This window comes from Miscanthus floridulus, unplaced genomic scaffold (genome assembly GCF_019320115.1).
Source record: "Miscanthus floridulus cultivar M001 unplaced genomic scaffold, ASM1932011v1 os_1323_2_3, whole genome shotgun sequence".
NCBI classification, from domain to species: Eukaryota; Viridiplantae; Streptophyta; class Magnoliopsida; order Poales; family Poaceae; genus Miscanthus; species Miscanthus floridulus.
In genome coordinates this window covers 25,319-40,000 of record NW_027097655.1, presented here as the reverse complement: position 1 = coordinate 40,000, position 14,682 = coordinate 25,319, and the positions used below count along the sequence as shown (strand labels likewise).

The following is a 14,682-nucleotide window of genomic DNA, read 5'->3' as shown; positions in this document are numbered from 1 at the left end:
CAAAACCAACACAAGATGAGGATCACACAAGCCACGAGCAATCCACTAGAGTACCTTTTAGCGCTCCACCGGGGAAAGGTCAAGAACCCCTCACAATCACCACGATCGGAGCTGGAGACAATCACCACCCTCCGCTCAATGATCCTCGCTTCTCCAAGCCATCTAGGTGGTGGCAACCACCAAGAGTAACAAGCAAAATCCATAGCGAAACATGAACACCAAGTGCCTCTAGATGCAAACACTCAAGCAATGCACTTGGATTCACTCCCAATCTCACTATGATGATGAATCAATGATGGAGATGAGTGGGAGGGCTTTGGCTAAGCTCACAAGGTTGCTATGTCAATGAAAATGGCCAAAGAATGTGAGCTATAGCCGGCCATGGGGCTTAAATAGAAGCCCCCATGAAATAGAGCCGTTATACCCCTTCACTGGGCATAACACGGGCTGACCGGACGCTCCGGTCCAACTGACCAGACGCTACTCCTCAGCGTCCGGTCGCCCGATGGTGGCCACGTGTCTCTTGCATTCAATAGTGAATGTTTGATCTCAACGGTCAACATGTTGACTGGACGCTTCGATAGAGCTGACCGGACACTGAACTCTTAGCGTCCAGTCGTTTATAGTAAAGGTCCAAAACGTGTTTTTGCCGACCAGACACGTCCGGTCAAGCTTGATCGAACATAGCCCAGTGTCCGATGCTTAACCCTAATCACTGTGCCGACCGACAACACGACCGGATGCAACCCTTCAGCGTCCGGTCGCAGAGCGACCCAACATCCGGTCAGTTGACCGATGCCGGCATCATTGCGACCAACTCCATTTCACTTCTAACTTCTCCACCCTTGCTCAAATGTGTCAACCACCAAGTGTGTCACCTTGTGCATATGTGTTAGCATATTTTCACAAACAATTTCAAGGGTGTTAGCATTCCACTAGATCCTAAATGCATATACAATGAGTTAGAGCATCTAGTGGCACTTTGATAACCACATTCCGATACGAGTTTCACCCCTTTTAATAGTATGGCTATCAAACCTAAATGTGATCACACTCTCTAAGTGTCTTGATCACCAAAACAAAAATAGTTTCTATGGTTTATACCTTTGCCTTGAGCTTTTTGTTTTTCTCTTTCTTCTTTCCAAGTCCAAGCACTTGATCATCATCATGGTATCATCATCATGTTATGATCTTCATTTGCTTCACCACTTGGAGTGTGCTACATATCTCATGAACACTTGATAAACTAGGTTAGCACTTAGGGTTTCATCAATTCACCAAAACCAAACTAGAGCTTTCAATCTCCCCCTTTTTGGTAATTGATGACTACCCTTATACAAAGATATGAATTGAAATTCAATTGAATCCATGTTGCTTGCCCAAGCATATTTACCATGTGTAAAAGGATATGGACAAGTTTCATGAACCCCAAATGGTAGCAATTGCTCCCCCTACATATGTGCTAAGAGTTTGGATTGTAGCTTGCACATATGCTTAGATAGGAAATATAGGAGTCAATGTCTACCAAATGATGCTAAGGTATAAAAGATGGACCTTTGAAGCGTGATACCAATCGGAGTGCACTAATATACCATCCTTAGCACCATGGTTAGCTCAATACCACTTGGAAACCATACTTGAAATGAAAGTTATCTAGTGGTTTCATTTCATCATTCAATCTTACAACTAACATACATCACAAAAGCATAGATGTTTAAATTTAATACTTGTGCCATGCAAGCAAACATATGAAATGCATATTCAAATGCACCATACAAGTTCATGAGCTTGCTCCCCCTACTTGTGTGCTCAAAATTTTAGTTGATCCCTTTCCTTTGTCATATCTCTCCCCCTATGTCATATATCAAGATATCTTTATGTTTCTCTCCCTTTATGATATTTCTCACTATTTCTACTACTATCTTTGTTTCTCTCCCCCTTTGTCATCAATGACCACAAAGGTTCTAAATATAGATAGTATTACTTGTAGGGTCGAGATTATCAATGTCAATCAATGGGGTGAGGATCATTTTCCCAAATTTGGTCCAATATAGATCATTTGCCAAAGATATTTAACTCGGTTTGATCCAAGGATAAGCTTCTTCACACCTCCAAATAAGGGTTATCTTGTACCATGTTGAGTTAAATACTTAGAGCTCATTTTCTAGATCAAACACTAGGTTCACAAGCCCATAAACATGTCATATGCTATCACTAGATCAAATCAAGCATAGAAGCAATAGTGATATCATATAAACATCAAAATCATTTGATTTTCATGAATGAGCCTAATAAAATAGAACCACTTGAAAGGTCCTAATAAGATTGAAAATATGACTAGATGCACTAAACATGTCCTTAGCAAGGATGTATGCCATGCCAATCAACTTTTATCTTGGATTGCTCGAAGGAGAGGCATGTCATATGAGTGGGGGTGCATCAACACATATTTGAGAAATCCAATATGTTCAACTCATTCCTTAGCTTACAAAACCTTTTCTCATCCAATGGCTTGGTGAATATATCGGTAAGTTGACCGATGCCAGCGTCCACGCTGCTACAACTGATCGGACGCACTGGTCCCTCTAAGACCAGCGTCCGGTCACCTTGTGACCAGCGAGACTAACTCCTTTTCACCTCTAACTTCTTCACCCTTGCTCAAATGTGCCAACCACTAAGTGTATCACCTTGTGCACATATGTTAGCATATTTTCACAAACAATTTCAAGGGTGTTAGCATTCCACTAGATCCTAAATGCATATGCAATGAGTTAGAGCATCTAGTGGCACTTTGATAACCGCATTCCGATACGAGTTTCACCCCTCTTAATAGTATGGCTATCAAACCTAAATGTGATCACACTCTCTAAGTGTCTTGATCACCAAAACAAAAATAGCTCCTATGGTTTATACCTTTGCCTTGAGCTTTTTGTTTTTCTCTTTCTTCTTTCCAAGTCTAAGCACTTGATCATCATCATGGTATCATCATCATGTTATGATCTTCATTTGCTTCACCACTTGGAGTGTGCTACCTATCTCATGATTACTTGATAAACTAGGTTAGCACTTAGGGTTTCATCAATTCACCAAAACCAAACTAGAGCTTTCAACTTGCTAGCATGACCATGTCTTTAGAAAATGAGAAAGCTAAAACATTGAAATTGGAAAATGAAAACTCATTTCTAGAGAACTTATGTGAAGAACATAAAAAATTACTTGATGTTCTTAAATCTTCACATGGTGAGCTAAAATTGACTCATGAGACACTACTTGCTTCTCGTGAAGAATTATTAGAACAACATGCTTCTCTCATTAAAGTATTTTCAAAGAAACTTAAAAATAATGAGAGCTCATCACATGAGTCAAGTGATCAATTGCAACATATGACTAACTCTTGTGATGTAGGGAAAAACCATGTATCCACCTCTTGTAATGATTTATTAGATATGCCATGCTCTTCACATATAGATGCTTGTTCTACTCCTATGTCTTGTGAAACCAACCTTTTGAAGGAGAACAATGAGCTCAAAAATGAAGTGAAGAATTTGAGCAACAAGTTAGAGAGGTGCTACAACTTAAAAGTCACCTTTGAGTACATGTTGAAGACTCAAAGAAACTATGGTGACAAGTGTGGCCTTGGCTTCAAGAAGAAGATGAAAAAGGGCGAAAGAAAGAGAGAGAACGATGAAGAAGCTACAACAAAGAAAGCTCTCTCATATCATGTGCTACCGGTGTCATGAAGCGGGACACCTTGCAAATGGTTGCCCTAACATTGAGAAGCTCAAGAAGATAAAAGAAGAAGAGAGGCTCAAGCATATGAAGTGCTTCAAGCACCGCACTTAGGGTCATCTTACCTCAATGTGCCCAACCAAGCAATTGGCGAAGCAACTAGAAGAGCCTCAACCAAAGTCACGAGTTGAGCAAGAGAAGACACCCCAAGAGCAAGTCAAGATCTATCATGAAGATGGTGGTGACTTGATGACAACGAAGAAGAAAACAAGAAGGGGTAGAAAGGCAAGGCATCCAATGCAAACTCAAGATGCCAAGATGATGATGAGCAAGACACAAGATGAGAAGAAAGTCTATGCTCACATCAAGTGCTTCAAGTGTGGAAATACGGGACACTTTGCCTCTAAGTGTCCTACCAAGCTTGAGAAGAAGATTCAAGCAAAAGAGAAGAGGCAAGGCAATGAAAAGCAACACATAAGCAAGGAAGAAAAGGCTCAATCAAAGAGAGTTTGCTACTCATGCCGAGAAAGGGGACACATAACACATTCATGTCCCCTAGGTAAAAATTCTAAGCCCATTTCAATTGATGACCATGATGTGCTTAGAAAGGATGATAATGGTACCTCATTGGTTGCAATTGCAAAACATCCCGCTACTCATACTAAGGCTATGCCTAAGTATGTTGCTCCTAACTTGAGAGGACCCAAACTTATTTGGGTACCATAAAAAAGTGAATGATTGATTGTAGGTACCATCGGCATTGGAGACTTGATTCAATTGATTTCATATTAATGATGATATGTTGAGTCAATATATGAAGCCTAGTGCACATCCAAACCCAATGCCATGATAATTGAGTGAAGTGCTATCAACAAACAAGTGCATTGTTTCAAGTTGTTGGTGATTTATTGGAATATTTGATGGCTTGTAGTTATTTGAGTTAAAGCTTGCTAATCGGATGATCATAAGCTAACCAAGGTATATATATTGTTGATCATTTCATTTGGGTGCATATGAGTTGATTGAATTAGAAATATATGCATATGTTGCTTGCTATAAGATGGTTGAATGGATAAATTGATTAGTAGTCAAGTTTGGATTGATTTGTGTTGGATAAATTCATACGATGACTTTTAGTAAGTGGTTGAATGGGACGCCCGCTCGGTAGGAACCAGGAGACATGCAGAGGAAAGCAAGGCAAGGCTCACAAGTCAAAACCACTATACTAGGGACCATACCCTGCATGGAATAATACTCTATAGCCACCCTGACACAAACAATATTGTAGGTGCCAACATCTCCCTCTATAGTATTATAGGCGCTGCTAAAAACTCCCATACGGTAAGACCCCCCCCACATGCCTCTGGGCACCGATAGCATTATGGGCACCGAGATTTACTATACCAGGTGAACATGATGAGACTCCTCATATGCCTCTAGGCATCGAACAGTATTTGCAGGTATCGACGTCTACCATCCCTGAAGAAGGCAGCATGACCTCCCATATGCATCTGACATTCTACAGTAACCTCAACAGTGTTATAGGCGCCTACCATTATCTCGTACCCACCGGTGTGGGCAACAAGGCTTGGTAGGCGTGGGCAGCAAGGCTCGATAACATACGCACCCTTACCCTCTCACTTGTAAAGCCATCCCCTTTATCTATAAAAGGGGTGTGCTTCCTCCAACAAGGAGGACCAATCCTAGTTGATCAGAATTCCTTAGATCGATAGCTCACAACCGTAGAACCGCTAGGTTTAGACCTCAAGCACCTGCTTGAACACTTAGCTCATAGCGAAGTTTCTGTCACTCTTGGCCCTTCTGACCGGAGCCGATCAGACCTCTTGTACACCCCATCTTTCTCGTTTGTAACCCCACTACAAACTTCGAGCACCTGGGCTCAGGAATAAAGTCACCGACCGACCCCGACTGGACGTAGGGCACATTGCCTGAACTAGTATAAATCCTATGTCATTGAGTGCTAGGCCACCTCCGATCACAATGTATAGCAAAACTATAAATATTCACTAGTTGGTTAGCACCGATAGTTGGCACCGTCCATGGGGAAGACGTTGTATGTTCAACACTTTTTGGTCATCAGATGGCCCACTTTTCCGCCACCCTCGCCTTGGCGGGCTCAGGAGATACGATTCGCTTTGGCTCACTGGAGTTTCCTGCACTCTCACCTGCTAGGATGCGGGTTCCACCCATCTTCGAGCCATCCTAGGCCTTCCTCTTTGGAAGCCTAATCTTCATCGTCGACCGGCTCGGCATGCTACATCTCCGCAAGGAGGCTAACATCCTAGCACCCATCGGAGGAGCACCCTCCATCAACTCTGGGATGCATGGCTTCGACGACGCGACATCTGCTCTTCTTTTCCAAGCAAACTCTCTGCTCAAACCCCGCTGTGAGTAATATACACGCTATTATTTACTTACTATTCTTTATCTTCCGCCGATTACCCAGCGGAACCCCATTGTCCCCCATGCAACCACCGTACGACTGGTTCCCCTACGGCCTCATGTATTCCATGGACACATACGCCCAGGGGCTCTGAAGGATGCCTGCTCTGCCCCCTCTCGCATCCGAATTCATGGGAATGGCGAGTTATGCTCCCACCTATTTCCTCAACCTCATGGATGACGATGGCGAGAGTGACGGCTCCAGCATCGGCAACATGGCACCTAGCCACTGTCCGTCCTGGGAGTGTGCCATGGTGGACCCTCCGGGACACCCACCGGTGGAAGCGAAGTCCTCACGGACTCGCACCTCTCCAGACCCTCATGCGGAGACCCTCGAGCTCACACTTGAGCACGGGGAGGAACTACGACAACGGTGGCTGCATCAGCCACCAACTACGCCGGCATGCTCGGCGCACCACACTACGCCCCGCGCGCATAGACCGGCGAGCGGCGCCCGGGGGCACACCCATCAAGTCCAGCACAACACCATGGACAGGGGGAATGATCCCCCGCACTTCGCTCGGGCGAACTAGAACATCACCACCGCGACAATGCTTCTGCACGGCCTATCTGAGCCAAACAACCCTCATGAACAGGCGGTCCACTAGAACATCTGGGCACTAGTGGAGACCGTCACCGTTCAACAAGCGGAGTGCTCCATATCGCAACGCCGACTCACGTCCTCGCTCTCCGCCATAGGAACGAGGACACAACAGATGGGTCACTCCACCCGATCGCCGCTACAATCGCCGAGTGTGGCACAGGAGGCCACACCGGCACCTCATCTTGACCCAGCGACCGCTCTGCACCGACCGCTTGTATTCATGCGGCTAGGACTGAATCGAGACACATGCAACAGCGACTGGAGTCCTAGCCCTGATGGCCCAAGACCATAGACCTTTGTCCAATACCCCCAACAAAAGCCACTCCTGCCATGCTCCGACGGAGGCTAGGGCAAGGGCAAGGCCAAGCACTGGGATCAGGATGAAGGCCACTCCACATAGAGGGGGAAAAAGAACAGAAAGTATCGCCGCCGACCGGCCAACTCCGCGTTGGTCGCCATGGCTGATCATGTGGGCATGCAGCCCCAGCAGGGCCCTTCCGGCCATTTTTATGAGCTCATTGAGAGCCCATGCACCAACCACGACTACCCCGTAAAACACCTCTACAAGGACTGCCAGCTTCTCAAGCACCTTCTATGGTAGGCCGGCAGGCCCAAGGAAGAAAAAGGCAAGGAAGCAGCAACAAAGAAAGGGGGCATAGCGAGCTAGGATCCAGACGACTGAATGACGAAGTGATCCGACCAGACGCCCATCTCTCCAAACTACTGGAATAGCTATGTCATTTTTCCTAAGCTTCAATCTTACCATTGTTTACTTAGTATATGCTCCTACAAAAGCGCCCCGATCCGAACACTTTTTGGCCCGGGGCGCTTGGGGGCTCCACTAGGGTACACTACTATCATTATGCTTAATGACTACCTTCCTGTTTTGTTTACATATGATGGAATTCCTTCCTACCCAACCAATGGGATAGTTTGTCCCTTAGTTTTGCTTTACATAGCTTTGCTTTAAAAACATTCCAACTGATCGCACCCCGCCTTTCCCTATGGTTATGAGGAGCTAAGCCTCGAGGGCCACGCCCCGGGCTCCTAAGGTTATGCTAAGGGAAAACTAAGGAACGAAAGGGAACAGGCTCCCCCGAACAGAACAATTCCATCATAGAAAACAAAACCAATGGTAGTCATTAAGCACACAGTAATATTTACACGGGGCTTCCCCACAAACTTAAACTTCTACCTTCACTAAACTACTTATATTTTGCAAGCTATTGGACCAGTCCAGTGGCATCTGCTATCGAAGCGACTGATGAGGGCATAGGCTGCTCACTCCCTGATGGCACAACATTCGGCTCGGTCGGGATTGGGGCAACGCTCACCTTCGACCCAGGCTCCATGTCGTCTGCAGACTAGGCAACATCTTCTTCGTGCATGCCTCTAGCCATGTCTTCATGGTGGATGTCCATCACCCACTGGGCAGAGACTTGCTCCACCACCGACCTTGCATGCGGCAGCAAGCCCTCTCCGATCGACTAGATGTCCTCCATGCTCAAGCCTTCAGCATACCCACTGCAGATGGTAGCGAAGTCTAGGTTCAGATGGTGCATCGCCACCAAAGTCAGCACCCCCGACGCCCCATAGAATAGCCCACTCCTGATGATAAGGTCCTGAACCACATCCGGGACCTCCGCTAGCTGGACCGTGGGTGCGCTAGTGCTGGGCACCGACCCGAAGACGTCCAAGATGACAAGTTGGGCAATGTTGCGGATCTGGTCAAGATCCCCCTTAAGAGCACATCGCTCTTCACGAGACTTGGCCAGTTCCTCCGCATTTTGGCTGAGGGTCGCCTTGATTGTTTCTAGGTCCCGCTCTAGTGTCTTAACCTTTCCACCCAGCTCTAAGAGAAGAGTGACAAGCTCAAAAATAGGCTGAAGGAAAAAACCAACAATGAAGAACAGAAAAAGCACGTACCGACGCAGAAGTTCTCAACGATGGAGAGATCCTCCGCCTGCTGGGCCACCTGCTCACGCAGCCAGGCACTTGCGTCCTCCATCCCCATCACCCAGCCTCAGAGCATGAGCACCTCATGGTCCGCCTCTGACCGGGCCTTCTGATCCGCCTCTAGGGCCTTCCGTGCCGACTCTGGGGCATTCTGCGTCGACACCAAAGCGGCCCGCTCTAGCCCAAGGGCCACCAAGGCCTCTTGAAGCACCACCTCAATGTTCGCCAGGGATGCCCGCAACCCCGCCCCAGTCTCTGCCTGGCGGGCCTTCGCTGCCTCGAGCCCTTGCTCAGCGGTAGTCGCCCGCTCTGCTACACACTGCCCCTTTGCCCGCGCCGTGGCCGCCTTGGCTGCCTGGTCCTGGGACTCACGGTAGGTGGACTCTACCCGACGCTCGAGCTCGGTCGTCTAGGCATGTTCTGTCCGGAGGAAGCAAGACTTTCGGGACAACATCTCCTTTAGACTCTACAAAAAATAGGCATGCTAAGGCAACCAACAAAAGGTTCAAAGGTCAAGGACAAAGTACGAAAAACTCACCACCACGACAAGCTACAGGTCGACCTCCACCAACTGCTAAGCAAACCTAACCTGCCTCTGGGCATTTCCAAGCTTCTCGGACAGGTTGGTGAGCTCGGACACCGCAGCATGCCCTTGCTCCCCAAGGATGTCCCAAAGTTGACGCTCCCGAGAATCCTGAAGGACAAACCACGCCTTTGCTTGGTTCTTAGGGTAGGCCCACTCTAGGTCACCCTTCGGTAGCCCGCCGAAGGGCCCACCCTCCGATTGGACCACCGCCAGCTCCCACAGCGACACTGGTGGCCCCATCGCGATACCCGCCTCATCATCAGATGGAATGTCCACCACTTCATTCGCGTAGACCGCCAACAGGCGTCCCGACTCCGTCTTGGCCGCACTTTCCTCCGGCGCCTTCATCCCCGGCGGCAAGGATGAGCCAGGTGGCCCTCCACCCAGCGAGGTTGGGAGCTCGGTCTCCCTCTCCTCTTCCACCATGACTGGTGGAGGAGGAGCTGCAAGGGTTACTTCCAACGCGGTCCCTACCGTCGGCACCGGAATCATAGCCAAAGTCAATGCCGCTGCCGTCGCTATGGCAGCAATCGCCCCCAAAAGGGAAGGGCTCGCCGCCATGACACTGCTCCCCCCGTCGCTCATCGTAGCACGCTTGAAAGGTCCTAATATGGCTAGAGGGGGGGGGGGTGAATAGCCTATTTAAAAATCTACAAATCAACTAGAGCAATTTGATTAGTATGACAAATAGCAAAATGCAAACTTGCTCTAGCTCTATAAGGGATGCAAGCCACCTATCCAACAATTCTAGTTGCAAAGATTACTAGGCACACAACTTGCAATGTTACTACTCAATAAGAGCTCTCAATCTTACTACTCTAAAGAGCTCCACAAGATGAACTTAAAATAACAAAGCAAGGTCTCAATTCTAATTACACTAAAGAGCTTGCCACAACTAGTTTGCAAGAATATAAATGAGTGAGTAGGGTGATTATACCGCCATGTAGAGGAATGAACCAATCACAAGATGAATACTAAATCAATCACTAGGAGAATACCAAAGAGCAAGAGACAACCAATTTTTCTCCTGAGGTTCACATGCTTGCCAGCACGCTAGTCCCCGTTGTGTCGACCAACACTTGGTGGTTCGGTGGCTAAGAGGTGTTGCACGAACCTTGTCCACACAATTGGACACCTCAAGAACCTACCCACTAGTGAGGTAACTCAATGACATGAGCAATCCACTAGAGTTACCTTTTGCCTCTCCGTAGGGGAAGGCACAAGACCCCTCACAATCACCACGATCAGAGCCAGAGACAATCACCAACCTCCGCTCAATGATCCTCACTTCTCCAAGCCATCTAGGTGGCAGCAACCACCAAGAGTAACAAGTGAACCCCACAGCGAAACATGAATGCCAAGTGCCACTAGATGCAATCACTCAAGCAATGCACTTGGTTTCTCTCCCAATCTCACAAAGATGATGAATCAATGATGGAGAAGAGTGGGAGGGCTATGGCTAAGCTCACATGGTTGCTATGTCAATGCAAATGGTCAAGAGGGTGAGCTTGAACCAGCCATGGGGCTTAAATAGAAGCTCCCACGAAATAGAACCGTTGTACCCATTCACTGGGCACAACACGGGGTGACTGGACGCTCTGGTTAAATCGACCGGACGCTGGACCCAGTGTCCGATCACCTGATGACAGCCACATGTCCCTCTGCGTTCAACCACAGCTAGCCGATCTCAAAGATCGAGACATGACCGGACATTGTGGTAGAAGTGACCGGACGCTGAACGCCCAGCGTCTGGTCGTTTACAGTAAGCTCCCAGAGACGACAAATCTTGACACGACGCGTTCGGTCGACCTTGACCAGACGCAGCCAGCTTCTGGTCAGTCTCCTTGATCTCAGTACTGCCACATCGGTTCTGACCAGATGCTGCCTTCCAGTGTCCGGTCAGTCCGAGACCCAGCGTCTGGTCACAAGACCGATGCTAGGTCTTCACTGCTATGCCTGACCGGACGCGTCGGTCCCCTGAGACCAGCGTTCGGTCACTTTGTGAAACAGCGAGACTGACCCTCTTTCATCTCTATCTTCTTCACCCTTACTCAAATGTGCCAACCACCAAGTGTATCACCTTATGCACATGTGTCAGCATATTTTCACAAATATTTTCAAGGATGTTAGCACTCCACTAGATCCTAAATGCATATGCAATGAGTTAGAGCATCTAGTGGCACTTTGATAACCGCATTTCGATACGAGTTTCACTCTTAATAGTACAACTATCAATCCTAAATGTGATCACACTCACTAAGTGTCTTGATCGCTAAAACAAAATGGCTCCTATAATTTATACCTTTGCCTTGAGCCTTTTGTTTTTCTCTTTCTTCTTTTCCAAGTTTAAGCATTTGATCATCACCAAGTCATCACCATTGTCATGATCTTCACCATTGCTTCATCACTTGGAGTAGTGCTACCTATCTCATGATCACCTTGATAAACTAGGTTAGCACTTAGGGTTTCATCAATTAACCAAAACCAAACTAGAGCTTTCAATCTCCCCCTTTTTGGTAATTGATGACAACCCTTACACAAAGATATGAATTAAAGTTCAATTGAATCCATGTTGCTTGCCCAAGCATATTTACCATGTGTAAAGGATTATGGACAAGTTTCATGAATTCTAAATGGTAGCAATTGCTCCCCCTATATATGTGCTAAGAGTTTGGATTGTAGCTTGCACATATGCTTAGATAAGAAATATATGAGACAATTTCTACCAAATGATGCTAAGGTATAAGAGATGGATCTTTGAAGCGTGATACCAATTGGAGTGTACCAATATACCATTTTAGCACCATTAGTAACTAGACATACACGAAAACTAGAATACCATGTGAGATCAACATTAGAAGTATGGGTCTAGTTTCCATAAGAAGAACATAAGTCTAGTTACTTTAGCTCAATATCACTTGGAAACTCTTGAGATGAAATCATTAGATAACCTATGCTTGCTAGATTTTCATTTCATCATTCCAATCTTACAATTAGCATACACCACACAAGCATGAATATTGAACTTTAAAACTTGTGCCATGCAAGCAAACATATGTAATGCACATTCAAATGCACCATACAAGTTCATGAGCTTGCTCCCCCTATTTGTATGCTCAAAATTTTAATTGATCCCCTTCCTTTGTCATATCTTATCTCTCCCCCTTTGTTCCTTTGTTGTCTTTTCACTATTTTTGTACACTATTTCTCCCCCTTTGTCATTAATGACCATAAAGGCTTAAAGTATAGATAGGTTAGGATTATCAATGTCAACAATTTGCACAAAAGGTGAGCTCAAATTATAGATTGGTTAGGGAGAAACCATGTGAAGTGAGGATCATTTTTCCAATTTGGTTCAATCTAGATTACTTGCAAAAGATATTTAGCTCGGTTTGATCCAAGGACAAGCTTCTTCACACGTCCAAATAAGGGTTATCTTGTACCATGTTGAGTTAAACACTTATAGCTTATTTTTCTAGATCAAATACTAGGTTTACAAACCCACAAACATGTCATATGTTACCACTAGATCATTTCAAACATACAAGCAATAGTGGTACCATACAAGCATCAAATTCATTTGATTTTAATGAATGAGCCTATTCAAATGTGAAATATGTCTAGATACACTAAACATGTCCTTAGCAAGGATGTATGCCATGCCAATCAACTTTTACCTTGGATTGCTTGAAGGAGAGGCATGTCATATAAGTGGGGGGGTGCATCAACACATATTGGAGAAGTCAAGTATGTTCAATTCATTCCTTAGCTTGCAAAACCTATTTTCATCAAGTGGCTTGGTGAAGATATCGGCAAGTTGATCTTCGGTGCCCACACTCTCAATGCAATTGTCCCCTTTTTGTTGGTGATCTCTTATGAAGTGATGGCAGACATTAATATGCTTTGTTCTTGAGTGTTGAACTGGGTTGTTGGTGAGCTTTATGACACTCTCATTGTCACATAACAATGGCACTTGCTTGAATTTAATTCCAAAGTCACTCAAAGTAGCCTTCATCCAAAGTAATTGAGCACAACAACTACTGGCCGAAATGTACTCCACTTCGGTGGTTGAAAGTGCTACACTATTTTGCTTCTTTGATGACCAAGACACAAGTGATCTTCCCAATAGTTGCATCCCATATAATCAGAGTCCGAATATCCAATTATCTCAAATCTTGCTCCTTTGGGATACCACAATCCAACATTTTGTATATGCTTCAAGTACCTTAATATTCTCTTTGTTGCCTTCAAATGACTTTCTCTTGGTGAGGCTTGAAATCTAGCACACATACATACACTAAACATCACATCCAGCCTTGATGCGGTCACATAGAGTAGGCTTCCAATTATAGACCAATACATCTTTTGATCCACCATGTTGCCACTAGCATCACTATCCAAGCTTCCACTTGTCCCCATTGGTGTACTAATAGCTTTACTATCATCCATTCCAAACTTCTTGAGCATGTCCTTGATATACTTGCCTTGACTCATAAATATGCCATTCTTCATTTGCTTGATTTGAAGACCAAGGAAGTAACCAAGCTCTCCAATCATAGACATCTCAAACTCACTTGCCATCATCTTGCCAAACTCCTCACAAAAATCTTGATTTGTTGACCCAAATATGATATCATCAACATAGATTTGCATTACAAACAAGTCATTTCCAAGCTTCTTGGTGAAGAGAGTGGTGTCAACCTTTCCCATCTTGAATCTCTTAGAGAGTAGAAAATCCCTCAATCTCTCATACCATGCTCTAGGTGCTTGTTTTAATCGATACAAAGCTTTTCTCAACTTGTAAACATGGTTGGGTTTCTTTTCATTTTTAAAACCAGGAGGTTGCTTAACATACACAAGCTCATTGATGTACCCATTGAGAAATGCACTCTTCACATCCATTTGGTACAACTTGATGTTGTGGGCACAAGCATAGGCTAACAAGATCCTAATTGCTTTCAATCTTACAACCAGGGCATATGTTTCTCCAAAGTCAAGACCTTCAACTTGAGTGTAACCTTGAGCCACTAATCTTGCTTTGTTCCTTGTTACTATCCCATCTTGATCTTGCTTGTTCCAAAAGACCCACTTGGTTCTAATCACATTATGATCCTTAGGCCTCTCAACTAACTCTCATACTTGGTTTCTTATGAAGTTGTTTAGCTCTTCATGCATAGCATTGACCCAATCAACATCCTTCAAAGCTTCATCTATCTTCTTAGGTTCAATGGATGACACAAATAAGAAATGCTCATAAAATGAAGCCAATCTTGACTTAGTTTGCACACCTCTTGAAATATCACCAATGATAGTGTCCAAGGGATGATCTCTTGCAACATTAGTT

At 45.3% G+C, this 14,682-nt stretch overlaps 1 protein-coding gene across 1 annotated transcript; it reads right to left on the bottom strand.

The window, feature by feature from the left end:
* Positions 1–8,819: 8,819 nt before the first annotated feature.
* On the bottom strand, positions 8,820–9,923 carry LOC136533928 (uncharacterized). The gene is made up of 2 exons (XM_066526448.1): positions 9,342–9,923; positions 8,820–9,161 (listed from the first exon to the last, which is right to left on the bottom strand). The coding sequence occupies exons 1-2, from the start codon at positions 9,921–9,923 to the stop codon at positions 8,820–8,822; spliced, it is 924 nt and encodes a 307-aa protein (XP_066382545.1).
* Positions 9,924–14,682: the final 4,759 nt, after the last annotated feature.